This window comes from Takifugu rubripes, chromosome 1 (assembly GCF_901000725.2).
Source record: "Takifugu rubripes chromosome 1, fTakRub1.2, whole genome shotgun sequence".
In the NCBI taxonomy this organism is placed as follows: Eukaryota; Metazoa; Chordata; class Actinopteri; order Tetraodontiformes; family Tetraodontidae; genus Takifugu; species Takifugu rubripes.
In genome coordinates, this window is record NC_042285.1 from 18,840,224 (window position 1) to 18,852,498 (window position 12,275).

At 47.0% G+C, this 12,275-nt stretch overlaps 1 protein-coding gene across 2 annotated transcripts in view; it reads left to right on the forward strand.

Annotated features, from left to right (window-relative positions):
• Positions 1–1,013: 1,013 nt before the first annotated feature.
• The window catches only part of LOC101078966 (FERM, ARHGEF and pleckstrin domain-containing protein 1), a 34,117-nt gene continuing 22,855 nt past the window's right edge, over positions 1,014–12,275 (forward strand). Inside the window, exons 1-2 of one of the 2 annotated variants that reach the window (XM_029844400.1) lie at positions 1,014–1,273; positions 3,759–3,952. In XM_029844400.1, coding sequence (XP_029700260.1) covers positions 3,773–3,952 — 180 coding nt within the window. In that variant the 5' untranslated portion in view covers positions 1,014–1,273; positions 3,759–3,772. The remainder of the gene's footprint in view (positions 1,274–3,758; positions 3,953–12,275) is intronic. The other variant, XM_029844391.1, reaches the window with a different exon arrangement.

Genomic DNA, 12,275 nt, shown 5'->3' on the forward strand with positions numbered 1-12,275 from the left:
TCACTGCAAGAGGCTAAACATTCATAAAGATGTGAGCCTTTGTGTAATTCTGTATTTAGGTTATGCCGATGTCATTATTACTGATCCCAGTTATGGAGCCTCTCCTCGGCTGATCAGCATTAGATAGATTTTGTTGGCTTTTTTTCTTTTTCTTTTCATTTGCTGAGTTGCGTGGAAGATTCTGGAGCCTCTCCCAGCAAAGGAAATAGTAGTAGCAGTAGTTGTTGGCTTTTAGTCTGGTTAATTAATTTGGCTGAGATATCATCAGTTTCCCTTTTCCTAATCAGAACATTATGAATCATGAGAGAATACATTTCAGCACACTCTAATAACATCATAATACTTTTAAAATGTATTCTTCTTTCGTGTTTTTTTTTCTTTTTTCTTTTTAACTTCTTAACCTGTGGGGCTCTGACAGCCTGTCACTCTTTAGCGTAGGTTATAAGCGCTCTCTAGTGGGTATTATATAAACTGCACAGATTAACTCGAAACGTGGGAGTCGAATGAATCTGGTTCCACTGGTTCGATAAAATGACGAATATGTAATTGGTTTTTGGAGGGAGCCGACTTTTATCCAATCCTCAATTAAAACCGAAAAATAATCAAGGGCCCCACAAGATGAAACGACAGAATTCTTAACCCTTTGCCTGAAATGTGGTTTTAGTACAGTTTCACTTCCTTATATAAATAAATAAGAACAAAAGTATTTTTTCATTATTGGCAGTCAGCCTAAAAACCAATTAGGTACTTTTCAGTTCATGTGGCACTCTTTTTTTTGCCTTTATTTAAATTATCATTTTAAAACATGTGCTTTTATTGTCTTTTTTACCTTATTCTTTCTGTGGTCCATTTTGCTATGTTGTTTGGTGAAAGATTGTTACTTTTAATGAGTTTTTTTTTCTTTTCTAAAGAACTATAGGGCTTTTTAAATTGGTTGTTGTTCAATCAATGGCCTCTAGATGTCAGTGTTTCTCCGTTTGTGGGCACTGTAAGGAGGTGGAGGTGCAGCAGCGCCTCCTTCATTGTCTGAATCAGGGCACCGGGAGTGGATCCACCGCTCTCCTCTCTGTAATCCCGTCTTCTTCTCTCCCCCTACCCGGCTCACTCGCTCAGTCGTCGGCCATGGCGAGCACGGAAAGCCTCCTCTCCGGTTCCAGCCTCATGTAAAAACTCCAGTCAGGGTTCTCTACGGTCATCGGCGCTTCTGGTGGATTTTAAAATCTCTTTTCCACGTTTGGAAACACGTCCGTGTGAATACGCGTGCATATCTGGGGTAAGTGCCCTCTCTCCCTCTCTCTGCTCTCTTAAGGGAAGTGATTCAACTTGTTAGAGGAGATTAGGGTTAAGTCATCGGAGATCTTTGCCGCGTTGGTCTGTGATCCTCTGGATCTAAAACTGCAATAACGTGCGGAAAATGCCCAGTTTTGTTGGTCATGCAACACGGTTTCCATCGCGCACGTCCACTTTTTCTCGCACTGACGCGTGCAGGCGCCGCAGTCGCTTTGGCGGCTGCATCGATTTTCGTGATCAAATCTTGCACCGAGGGATTGGGGGGGTATTTTCTGCCTGCCAGTTAGTTTGCGTGGGTTTGCACTTGTCAGTCCAGGTTGTGCGTGGACGACACGGTGTGTCCTGCGGGATTACAGCACCCTGCTCCAATAACCCACATGAAATGATTGGTGCGAACGCACCGGCACGGCTGCGAGAGGTGGGTCTGCATGGAGGTAAAGACCTCACCTTCCTCCACCGCCCTCTCACTTATCATTCCGCCCGTTTGCAGACCGGGTCGGGTTGCAACATGCACGGATCCTGTTCGAGCTTTCCAACGAAACACATGTCACCGCGTCCCAAATCCAACTTAAAGTGACTCATGCAATGGCTGCCCCACCCAGGTATCAGCGTCTGCTGGGAAACTGGAAAATTCTGTTTTTTGTTGTTTTTTTCTTAAAAAAAATAAAATTCCTGTCTTGTTCTGGGGCCACCTGGCTGGAACAGCCCCGGCCGGTGGCCATTCAGCTGTCGCTAAGAGATTCCAGCTGTGCCGTGTTGGAGCGGCAGGCCTGTGTGCCCCAGCACACAGAGGAGCCTCTGTTAGGGCCCCAGAGAGTCACTGCTCCATCTTACACCCTGGTGGGGAATTTCAAGCAAACAGGTTGAAAGGAAGGGTGACTTACTGGGAGCCGGCTGGTGGTGCACACTGGGCCACTGTGTCAGACCCTTGACTCTGGAACAGGAGACCAGCTATAAAACTGGGGGCTGCTTTTGGTTTGTTTGTCTGACCCATAAATGATCCTGCTGCTCGTTGGCTGAAACAATCAGCGTCTCACCGTCCTGGGTTTCACTGCTGCCTTGTTTGAAGAGGGTCTGGTTACCTGACACCAATGTGCAAGTCCAGAGCTGCAAATTTACAGACTGAGCAGAAATCCGGGCTGTGAAGTGATGATCAGATGTCACGATTTGAAATGAATAAATCCCATCAGCCAGAGAGAGCCTGTTCATCTGTAAACGCTCCCCTGGTGCTCACACTTGTGGGGAAATCTAAGAGTAAGAAAGATGACTCTTCTCGTTCAAACCCATTTGGCAGTGTGGATGTCTGGGAAGGCGTCCATAAAAGTCCAAGTTGCTCTGTAATGGCTGGTAACCTCTCCTCTTCAAGAGTTTTACCCTCTTGTGGTGTGCCACAGGGCTCCGGTCATGGCTCTGTCATTTTTTTGGGGTGAAATATTGTCTGCCAAGCAATGGCAGCAGTGGCTGGGCGAGAGGTAGGAACAGGTCCGCTGTCCATCAGAGGACACGCGTCCCAATCATCCACACACTCACACATCCAGCAGCAGTTGAGAGTCTGTAATCAAGCTGATGTGCATGTTTCCGGTTGTGTTTATGGAAAACGCACACTGGTTATGGAGGTCATGCAAACTCCACCCAGATAGACCTGAGCTGGTCTCAAAACCTCTTCTGTTTGAGAATAGATTTCATGATTTTAAGGTCAGTCGCCCTTTTCTTCCGTGTTGCTGAACTTGATACCATAATCAATAATAAAAGTGAGGCTGCGACTAAATGAAATGAGTCACCGGAGACAGATCGGAGTGTATGCACTGTCCTTGGCCTTTTGGGGCTGCACACTCGGCTGGATTACATTATCCACTCCTGCTGAAATACCTTATTCAGCTCTCAGCTTCCTCCTGCCAGCAGGCTTTCACCTCTGCAGCAGCTGAGCAATTTCCCACTGGCCCCAGCGCTCCCATGAACCTCCCAGTGAGGACTCAGAGTGACATCAGCGCGCTGGAATGAGGCTGGCAACGAGACATCATACCTGAGTGGATGAGTGAGGGGGCTGTCTAGACTGAAATGTGTTAATGATGTGGGACAGGAGTGATCTAAGATGTCCCCTCTGGTCTCCTCAGTCCTGCAACTAACATTCAGGCACTTTCTCTGCCCCGTGACCATGAATCAATACTGTGGTTCGTTGATTAGTTGATTATTCATTTATTTGTGCCTTAATGAGTTGTTGGTCAGGAGAAATGTTGCATTTGTCATCTGAAGTCATGAATATCTTTGCACTTTTTTTCTAAGTTTGTGATACTTCTTCCTAGTTTTTTATGCAAAGTGATTAAACTGATATAATAAACTCACACTCATCCATTGTGTCACTTCTTTTCCTTATCCTTGCTTCCAATAATCAGTTGTCACATTTGGATACTAATTGTCTTCTAATTGGCTAAAGTCGCCCTGACATTCCTCTCTCGGCACCCCCGCAGCGTCACTGTTCATCATGGCAGAACCGGACCCAGAGCCAATTGCCTTCGGAGCGGGGCAGCGTCTCGGAGCGCCGGAGACTCTTGGCATCAGCACACTGGACCCCGCGCACCGGCCGCCAGCCATGCCCCCTGGTCGGCACGTCACCGTCAGGGTCCGCATGTTGGACGACACAGAGGAGCTCTTTGACGTCTCGGTGAGTGTTGGGAAGCTGCTCGCCTTTCTGGACGGGAATGCTAATGTCAGGCTGGGGCTCTTCATTACTGCAGACAGCTAAGAAGCGTTTCCCAGCTTTATCATAGCAGCACCGGCAGCAGTCTGCTAACAGGTTGGCATGGCAACTGCGTGATGTTGAGCTGTTGAATCCATGGATGAAACTGGGCTATTTCATTTTAATTTTTGCCCTGTTAGTGTTTTTGCGGCTAATTGTGGAGGTCGGTTCTCACTGCTTCCGTTCTGGTTCTGTCCCGGGGGTTCTGATCATTTTTTTTCCAGAGTCCCCAACCCCTCCTCCTCCACCTCCTCCTCCTCCGCTTCTTCTTCAGTTTTACTGATGACGTTGGAGAAGCCTCATGCTGTGTGAAATCAAAGTAATAAGCTTTTATTATGAATGAAAAGAGCTGCTCCATTCACACAGGATTTAGGGGATTAACTCTCCCAGAGATGCGTATTTAAACATTCTAATAGGGAGCCTAAATTTAGATCCCGCAGTGGGGGATCTAAACTGCACGTTTGATACGATATTAGAAAACAAAGACAGTAAATCTTCCTAAATTAACATATATTGACTTAAAAGCATCTGAAAGACTGCCTGATGTGTGTGTTTCCTCTTATACTGACAGACAGGAGACATTAGTCACTCACAGGCCTCACAAACAGTTCTGGATGGACAATAATGCAGGACATGGTTGCTTTATAATGGCTTTTCATCGGCTTTAGGCCATTGTTTAGTGTTGAACGCAACTCTCTATCAACCAATCAAAAGCAAACTTGTATTCCCTTGAACAAACACACGTGCTTAACATGCCTTTGAAATAAGAAATGGAATTGTTTTCCTTGCGTATTTGTGCATTTATTTGGGTCCTAAGTTCCCATAATTTCACTCTTGTGGGCTCAGGACAACCCAAAGAGCAGATGTGGGCCCAGAGGCCGTAAACCCCCCAGGTCTATGTTAAACCAATAGCAACAGGGCAGGGCAGTCTAGCCACACCCAGAGACGCCGCGGCCACTTCTGTATTCATGATACCGGCATGTTCTGCAAGAATTCTCCTAAAGTGGTCAGAACCTGTTTGTTTTGAGGAGCAGGAAGCACAAGGAGACAGTGAAAGCTTCTGCAGTGCTGTCCTGCTGCTTGTTTTCAAGTGATGCATTTCCTAGTTTGAGGACCTGTGAGACCACTCTCGCCACCCTTGTGGCGTTCGCATGTCTGAGCGGACTCCGTTTGAGGTCCAAGAGCTGCGTGTCACATGCTGACTGAGTCCGAGGGATTCTCTCCCCATCGGTCCCCGTAAGGTGACGGCAGGGCCATGATGGTGTAGTTGGGCTGCGAGGTAACGTCAGCTACAAGCAGCTTTCGTCACCGCAGCTGCTCGGGAGAGGATAACAAAAGGCCCGTGCCAACAGAAAGCTTTATTCATGCCCAATTTAGCACTCGCGTTATATCCTTTATCTCCACCCGGCGCTGGAGATAAAAATCTCTGTGGGCTCAGTGCTGATTTTTGCCTAAAGGTGTCCGAGAGGCGTGTTTTCCACACTCACCGACTGTTATAGTTTCAATGTGGAACATCATAATACTTGTAAAACGTTTTTTTTTTTAAAAGCCCTTTATGTAGGAGGCAGGAAGTTCTTGTCGTTCGTGTTGGGTTGATGAAGTCACAGACAGATGCTGAGGTGGGATCCGTTAAGGCTATTTAAATGTGGTGTCTGTGTTGGCTCACGTCACTGCTAACTTTTTCTCATTTGCACGAGTTACCCTCGTAATCCTCTGTTCCTTTCACACACACACTTCCCCCCACCCCCCCATTCCGTGCTCCCATCTCCCCAGATCTCGCTGACATTAATGGGCTGCAGCAGCGGCAGAGCGAGATAAGCGAGCCGCCTAACAACATGTTTGTCAGACACTTAGTTTCTTTTATTTTGGCAGTAACGGGATGACACATTGTTCCAGATGTGGCTGGTGGTTTCAGCAGTTCTGAAGCGGCTCGAGGCAGGACCGTGTCTCTCCATCAGACCTGTGTAATATCACCCTGTAAGTGAAACTGAAAGCTCGCATTCCTCGTATTCAGAGGGGTAAATTTCCACCTCAGCGGGCGGAATATCAGATGGTTGAGAAACAAAAAGTGGCCTTGGAGCCATCTCGTGGGTAGCGTACCACGCTGTGGCCCACTTAAAACCCTGGCTGTGAACACGTTTGTGTTGATGCTCATGGCAAACCTTGATGACTGCAGACTTGCACTGGTTCCAAAGCATCACTCGGGCCAAAATAACTGGTCTGGCTGCGCTTCCTCACTGCCATTGAGATGATTTTCCCTTCCGTCCAGTCGTTTCACACGCAGTTCAGCAGGGCAGCAAATCCAGACTGTACCCTGGCATCTGGGCTGCGATCTGCCAGCCTCTGTGCTGATGTTTTGACGCTTATATTTGCCGATGGCTGGTTGAAGAGCTGCAGAAGTTGCCTGTGGTCGTGGCCCGGATTCAGGGGTTCAAAGGAGGGGGATGGGCTAATGAAGGCAGGGGAGGGAGGAAAGCCATTCCTCCTCATTCCGTTGAACAGAGAGAACGTTCCGGCTCCATTTGCAAAACTCACTTCTACTGAACTCGGATTTCGCTTCCACTTCTTGAGGTGTAATGAGCCGAAGGCTGCAGTCGTCTCTCTCTTGTACATCATACTGGGGTTAGGGCCTCGCTCTTTACAGGCCTTCCATGCAGAGGAAAATCTTCCACTCGTTAATTAGAGGAGCCTTCATCTCTTGGCATTTTCACTGGCTTTTCCAGATGAGATTTATTCCCAGCACACAATCCCGAAGGTGCACGTGAATGCAGAGAAGTACAGGTAAAATGTACTCTTAACCACAGCATTCCACACAAAAGACCTCCACAGCTGCTTTAGGATAAACATTGGCTAGCGAGGATCCTTAAGAATCATTTATGTCATTTATGTTTTTGCCATGGCAACTGCTGCCGGGAATGTTTTCTCGTAAACCGTCTTAAAGTGGTAGAGGAGCTTTTAGTCTCAACCGATCACTCGCTTCTCTGAAGACCTGAAAATCACATATTTGACCCTGTTGTAGCCAATCTGCTCTCTGTCTTTTTGTGCTCCGTGTCACAAAAAGAAGCCGCCGCTCAGTCTCGCCTCCGAGCAGTTTGTTAAACCCGTTAAAAACTCTGAGCTGCCGCGGCGACACGGTCTGCTTCCCCAGCCGCGCCTCGCCGCGCCCCGCCTCGGGGAGAGAGAACCGACAGGAGTTGGTGGTTGGATGATTTTTGGTGCGCAAGGACGATTTGGCACCGATACACGTTGAAGAGTCGTGATTGGCTGAACAAGAACGCAAACAGGATTTGATTGGCAGCGAGGGAGACGGCGGCAGCAGTGGGGGAGACCTACGGCATCAGGAACGGCTCTCTCCTGGATTTTTCCATCACATCACGTGCAAAAAAAGATGAAGTGTGCCCTGTAAAGCGAATGCAGGCGGTCGATTTAAATGTGTCTATTTTCTGTTGGGGTCATGTGACCATGGCCTCTTACATCAAGTTTGTCTTTCCAGAGAAGGTGAATAAAAAGATTGTTAGAAAGGTGACGTGTAGCTGTTCAGTACCTGTGATGTTTTTATCTCCTGACTGTGGAAGGAATCCACACCTCTGATGCTCACTGTCGACTCCGCTAACATGTCATATTTGCTCAGCATGGGGGAGCCTTAAAATAGAACTGTTTATTGTTTGTGTTTTAGAGACAGCGCTCCCAGTAGGATGGGCCTCGTCCCTTTTAATCTGTTATTCTCTCTGTTATTCTCCCCGGCTTCCTGCCAGGAAATGAAATCATTTGCCATTTATCATCCCGCACGAAAATCACCTCCTCTGTGCAACCCCTGCGACCTTGGAGCTCCAGGATGTCCTCTGTCTCCGGGGCACTTTGGATGCTCTTACAAGGATTTGCCTCTTGAGCCTATATACTGTCAGCTGAGAAAGGCCACGCGGAATCTGCCGGGCTATGTGCAGGTTGCCATGGCTACGCTTAGAGGTGGATGAGGAGTGTGCGAGCCCTGCCTTCCATTCATGTATCTTCCAGGCGGAGAGGGTGGGGGCTCTCCCTTCAAAGAGTAACGGGAATAATGTAAATTTACTTTCATTGGCAGCACATACGTTTGCATTTGTTGACATCTTTCCAGCAGCGCGCGCGACGCCTTTGTGCTCTCTGACGTCTTGAATTAAAATATGAGCCACAATATGTTCTCGGGGATTATTGGGCCCTCACGGTCTCGCTGCTTATTGACCCAGTTTTTCTAAAAGATGGCATAATGTTTGGGGCTGGAAAAGATTTGGGGGGAGGGGGCATTTATATCCCCTGTGTCACCACAAAAATATAACAAATGTCAAGGCAGCCCTGGCACACATGGTGATGTTGCACTGAATTTTCTTCTCTCATGACCTCTGAACTGTGGGTTGCTTTTAGTCCATGGCATGAAATCAAAATCCCACCGTGGAATGGGTGGGGGGGGGGGGGTGTTACATTCCCACACACGTCCTTCCTCCCTCATATCCTAAAATTTAAGTGGGTCACTGAGGATGAGGAGCAGCAGTGTATAACCGGTGGATGTGGCAAATCACAAATGAACTGTAAACAGCCTTTTTAATTGTTGAACTAAAATTTATTGAATTAAATATCATTTTATCTGTTATCTCGCTGTGTTATATGGCAGGACTGCCTGTGTACGAGGAACCGTCTGGTTACAATAGATTTCCTGACCATCAGACCTATTTTCCACCCAAACACTTAACAAAATATGGCAAATTAAAAATAAAATAAGGATTCTCAAGGGTACCTACAGCAACTGTTGGGGAACAAAGTGCATCCATATGTTGGGTAAAGTTATGTAAAGCCATGCTATTAGGACACTAATTCAAACTCTTTTTTTTTTTGATACGCTGTATCGGATACACACCTGAGCAGCTGACCTCTCTGAGCGTCTCTACCTTCATCACACCACCTCATCATTTTCTTAAACTCTCGAGCTGATGCTGTTGCTCAGCTGAGCCCGTCGCCTGTTTTATTCATGCTGTGCCTGCCTGAAACGACCAACCGGTTCTGCTGATCGGTTTCCCATCTGCTGTTGGAGCCAAGTTTGACATCTTTATGTTGCGCTGCCTCCTATACTGTGCACAGGTGCTTTGGGAAAACTGATGCTGTGTGTTATAATAAGCCTTGTTCCTATGGTAACCACAAGGGATCTGTTGTTGAAGATTGTGGTTTGTTTGGTCCAGGCGGCACCAAAATTGACTCCATCCCCCTGCCTCGTGCCAGCGTTTGCCTGTGTCAATTCAGGGAGTGGCGACGAGACGAGGCGAACGCAAACAGAACCCGTGATCTCTGCACAGGGGTTCTGATGACAGACGGGTGATCCTCGCTCCCCCGACTCAAGATCGGCACAGATGCGTTATTATCCCGCCGAATGGCGCCCTTTGATGACGACATCTTGAGCATTTCATTAAGCTCTTGGAGTGCGTGGCACCATCGGGGGAGTCACACATCACAGGACGTGATGGGTGTGGTGGCGGCGCTGCTCCCCGCCAGCCTTTGCTCGCCGTCTCTGTGATGTGCTCCCAGTTTTAAATAAAAAGCGAAACCCTCGCGGGAAGCAGCTTCACCGCGGCAGCTTGAGCGCAGCTCTTCAATGAATTATGAATTTTCATTGAGATTCAGTGGGATAATTAACATGTCAGACGGACCAGCGATGAGATATCAGGTGATTTACCCTCATCCTGTGGTGCCTTATATTACCAAACATGGTCCCCCACCACACACAACCACACACACACGCCTGCACCATCTTATCAGTCCGGAAGATGTATCCCTAAACCCAGTCTGTGGCTTCTTTTTCATTCTTTTTAATTGCTAATTAAAAATTAGAAAATGTTGCTTTTTCCTTGCTGACTGTACTGGATGGAAATGTATCGGAATTCCTCTCGGCCGGACCCAAGCTGCTTCCTCCCACTGCTGCCTGGCTGTAATTGAATTTGGGGTCTCCAGAGCTGATGGAGGAGACATGTGGGAGGGCGAGTAAAGATGGAGGGAGGAGAAGAAGTGGGGGTCGCTGCGCACGAGCCTCCTGGATAAGTATCGACTTGACAACGCGCTCCTCTCTGGCCCTCAGTTTTAAAGAGGGATTTGTTGCAGAGGATCCCGTGGAGGATTCCAAACCGCAGGATTCCAGGCAACGATACAATGAATCTCTTTGTGGGTTTTGACCCAAGTTCATTTTTTTGTTTGGGCTCCTTCAGGCTTTAGTGTGGTCATTCAAACATCCCACTCTTTATTGATAAGTGATGTGCGGGTGATCAGCGGTAAATGACGCTCTGTCAAGTGGGGCCAGTGTGCGAGCATCCCATAATAGAAATCAAAGCATCCTCCCGACGGGGGATGGGTGCGCTGAACATTTCAGATCCTGTAGAGTCAGATGGATGGACAGTATGAGCCTGCTGTCACAGTCTGAATAAACTCTCTCCTGCTGAGTTTGCTGCAGAGGCGGAAAATGTGAGAAGAGTCCTGTAATTTTCTACCACCGGCCACGGGCTCAGAGGGGTAATTTCCTCACAGGATTATAAATATGTAAGTTTGTTGTTATTCCCAACACTTCATCAGTTTATACGACCAAGAGTTCAGAATGGCAGCAACAGCTGAACCTTAATGTAACGAGCTCTCAGTCAATTTAAAGGGTATCTTTAATTGTTTTCAGTTATTCTCTTAATCTTGTCTCTCCAGATTTGCCGTCGAGGTTGTTTTTGTGATGTTGTTTGTATTGAGACATGAGTCTTGGATTTGATGTGACTCGGGCTTTCTTTAGTTGGAGTCCATTACTGGCTAATGTCGCCTGCATGCTTCCTCACAATAGCCGAATTGACCTTTTAACAGTGAGGCAGCATGGGAAACATTTAGCTTAACGGACAAATATGGCCAGTGACACTCGAGCCACTGTCTTGCACATAACCCCCCCCCCCCCCCCCCCCCCAATTTGGCCAGATGTTATCCTTCTGTTTTAAATGAGATTATCAGTAGCCTGAAGGTTGCTGTCACAATGGCGGCACAGTTTGGCAGATTTTCCAATGAACGGATTATTATTTATTACCACTCATCCTATTTATCTTCCAGCATCTAAGACTCAGAACTGTATCCTCAGACAACAGCATCATTTCTGTTGCTCTGCTTTAGGTCGCGTGTTTAAAAAGTGAGACAGAACTGTGGAACAGGAAGAAAGCAGAGCTGACGAGCTGACCTGAGACAAACCCCAGCGCTGCATTCCAGCTCCCAGGGCCCAGGCGGCACTTTAAAGCTCTGTCTCACACAAACACTCAAGTCCTCATCTATTGTTTATGGGATGTTAAATTAGTCAGTGATGTTTTATAGAACTTTTAAACTCAGACACTCTAAAGCACGATTCCAGCGATCCATTTCTGGGACCAGATTTGTGTTATTACACATTTATATAACAGTTATACATTAAATATGTCTCCGCGTCTTTGAGAAGTCAGGACCGACTCTATTTAAGCTTCTATAAACTGTGGTTGTGGAGAGAGTAATTGTATTACATGATGGTAATTAGCATGTATAAAAAGAGCTCCGAGCTTCTAAAAGTAGAGCCTCAACATGCAGCATCAGGCTTCAAATGTATGAAGATAATTACTGTTTTAACCACACACACACACACACACACACACACACACACACACACACACACACACACACACACACACACACACACACACACACACACACACACACACACACACACACACTTGTCTGGTTCCTTTTCTGTTAGAATCTTTTTTTATGTGACTCTCCTGATGTGTGAGGTCCTGCTGGACTGGCGAAGTGTTGCTTCAACCTGCCTCAACCTCAAATGGGACTTTTCACCTAATGAGAAGAGTAACTCAGGTGATTGGGGTATAAGAATAAGATTGGTCTGGGCTTTGAGGTTTGAATTCACACCCGGGTCAGATTTTCTTTTCAGGTTATTACCCCAGAACTCCACCTTGTTTTTTTGATGTCGGCCTCTTTCCACCAAACTAATTTTCTTGCCACAGGCGGCACCACTTAAATCAAAGTGTCCTCTGTGGGGCCACCTGATGCTCCACTGACATCTGGTTGGTGCAGTAACAACTGGCAAATGGCATGTTTGTCGTTTGGGGCAGCTAAACGACATAATCTGATTATGTATGAATGAACCTTAAATGAGGTGCTGGTTGTGTTGTGTTGTGTACCTTTTAAGCACAACTGTTTAAATGCATTGATTACTTGAACCTCCTGA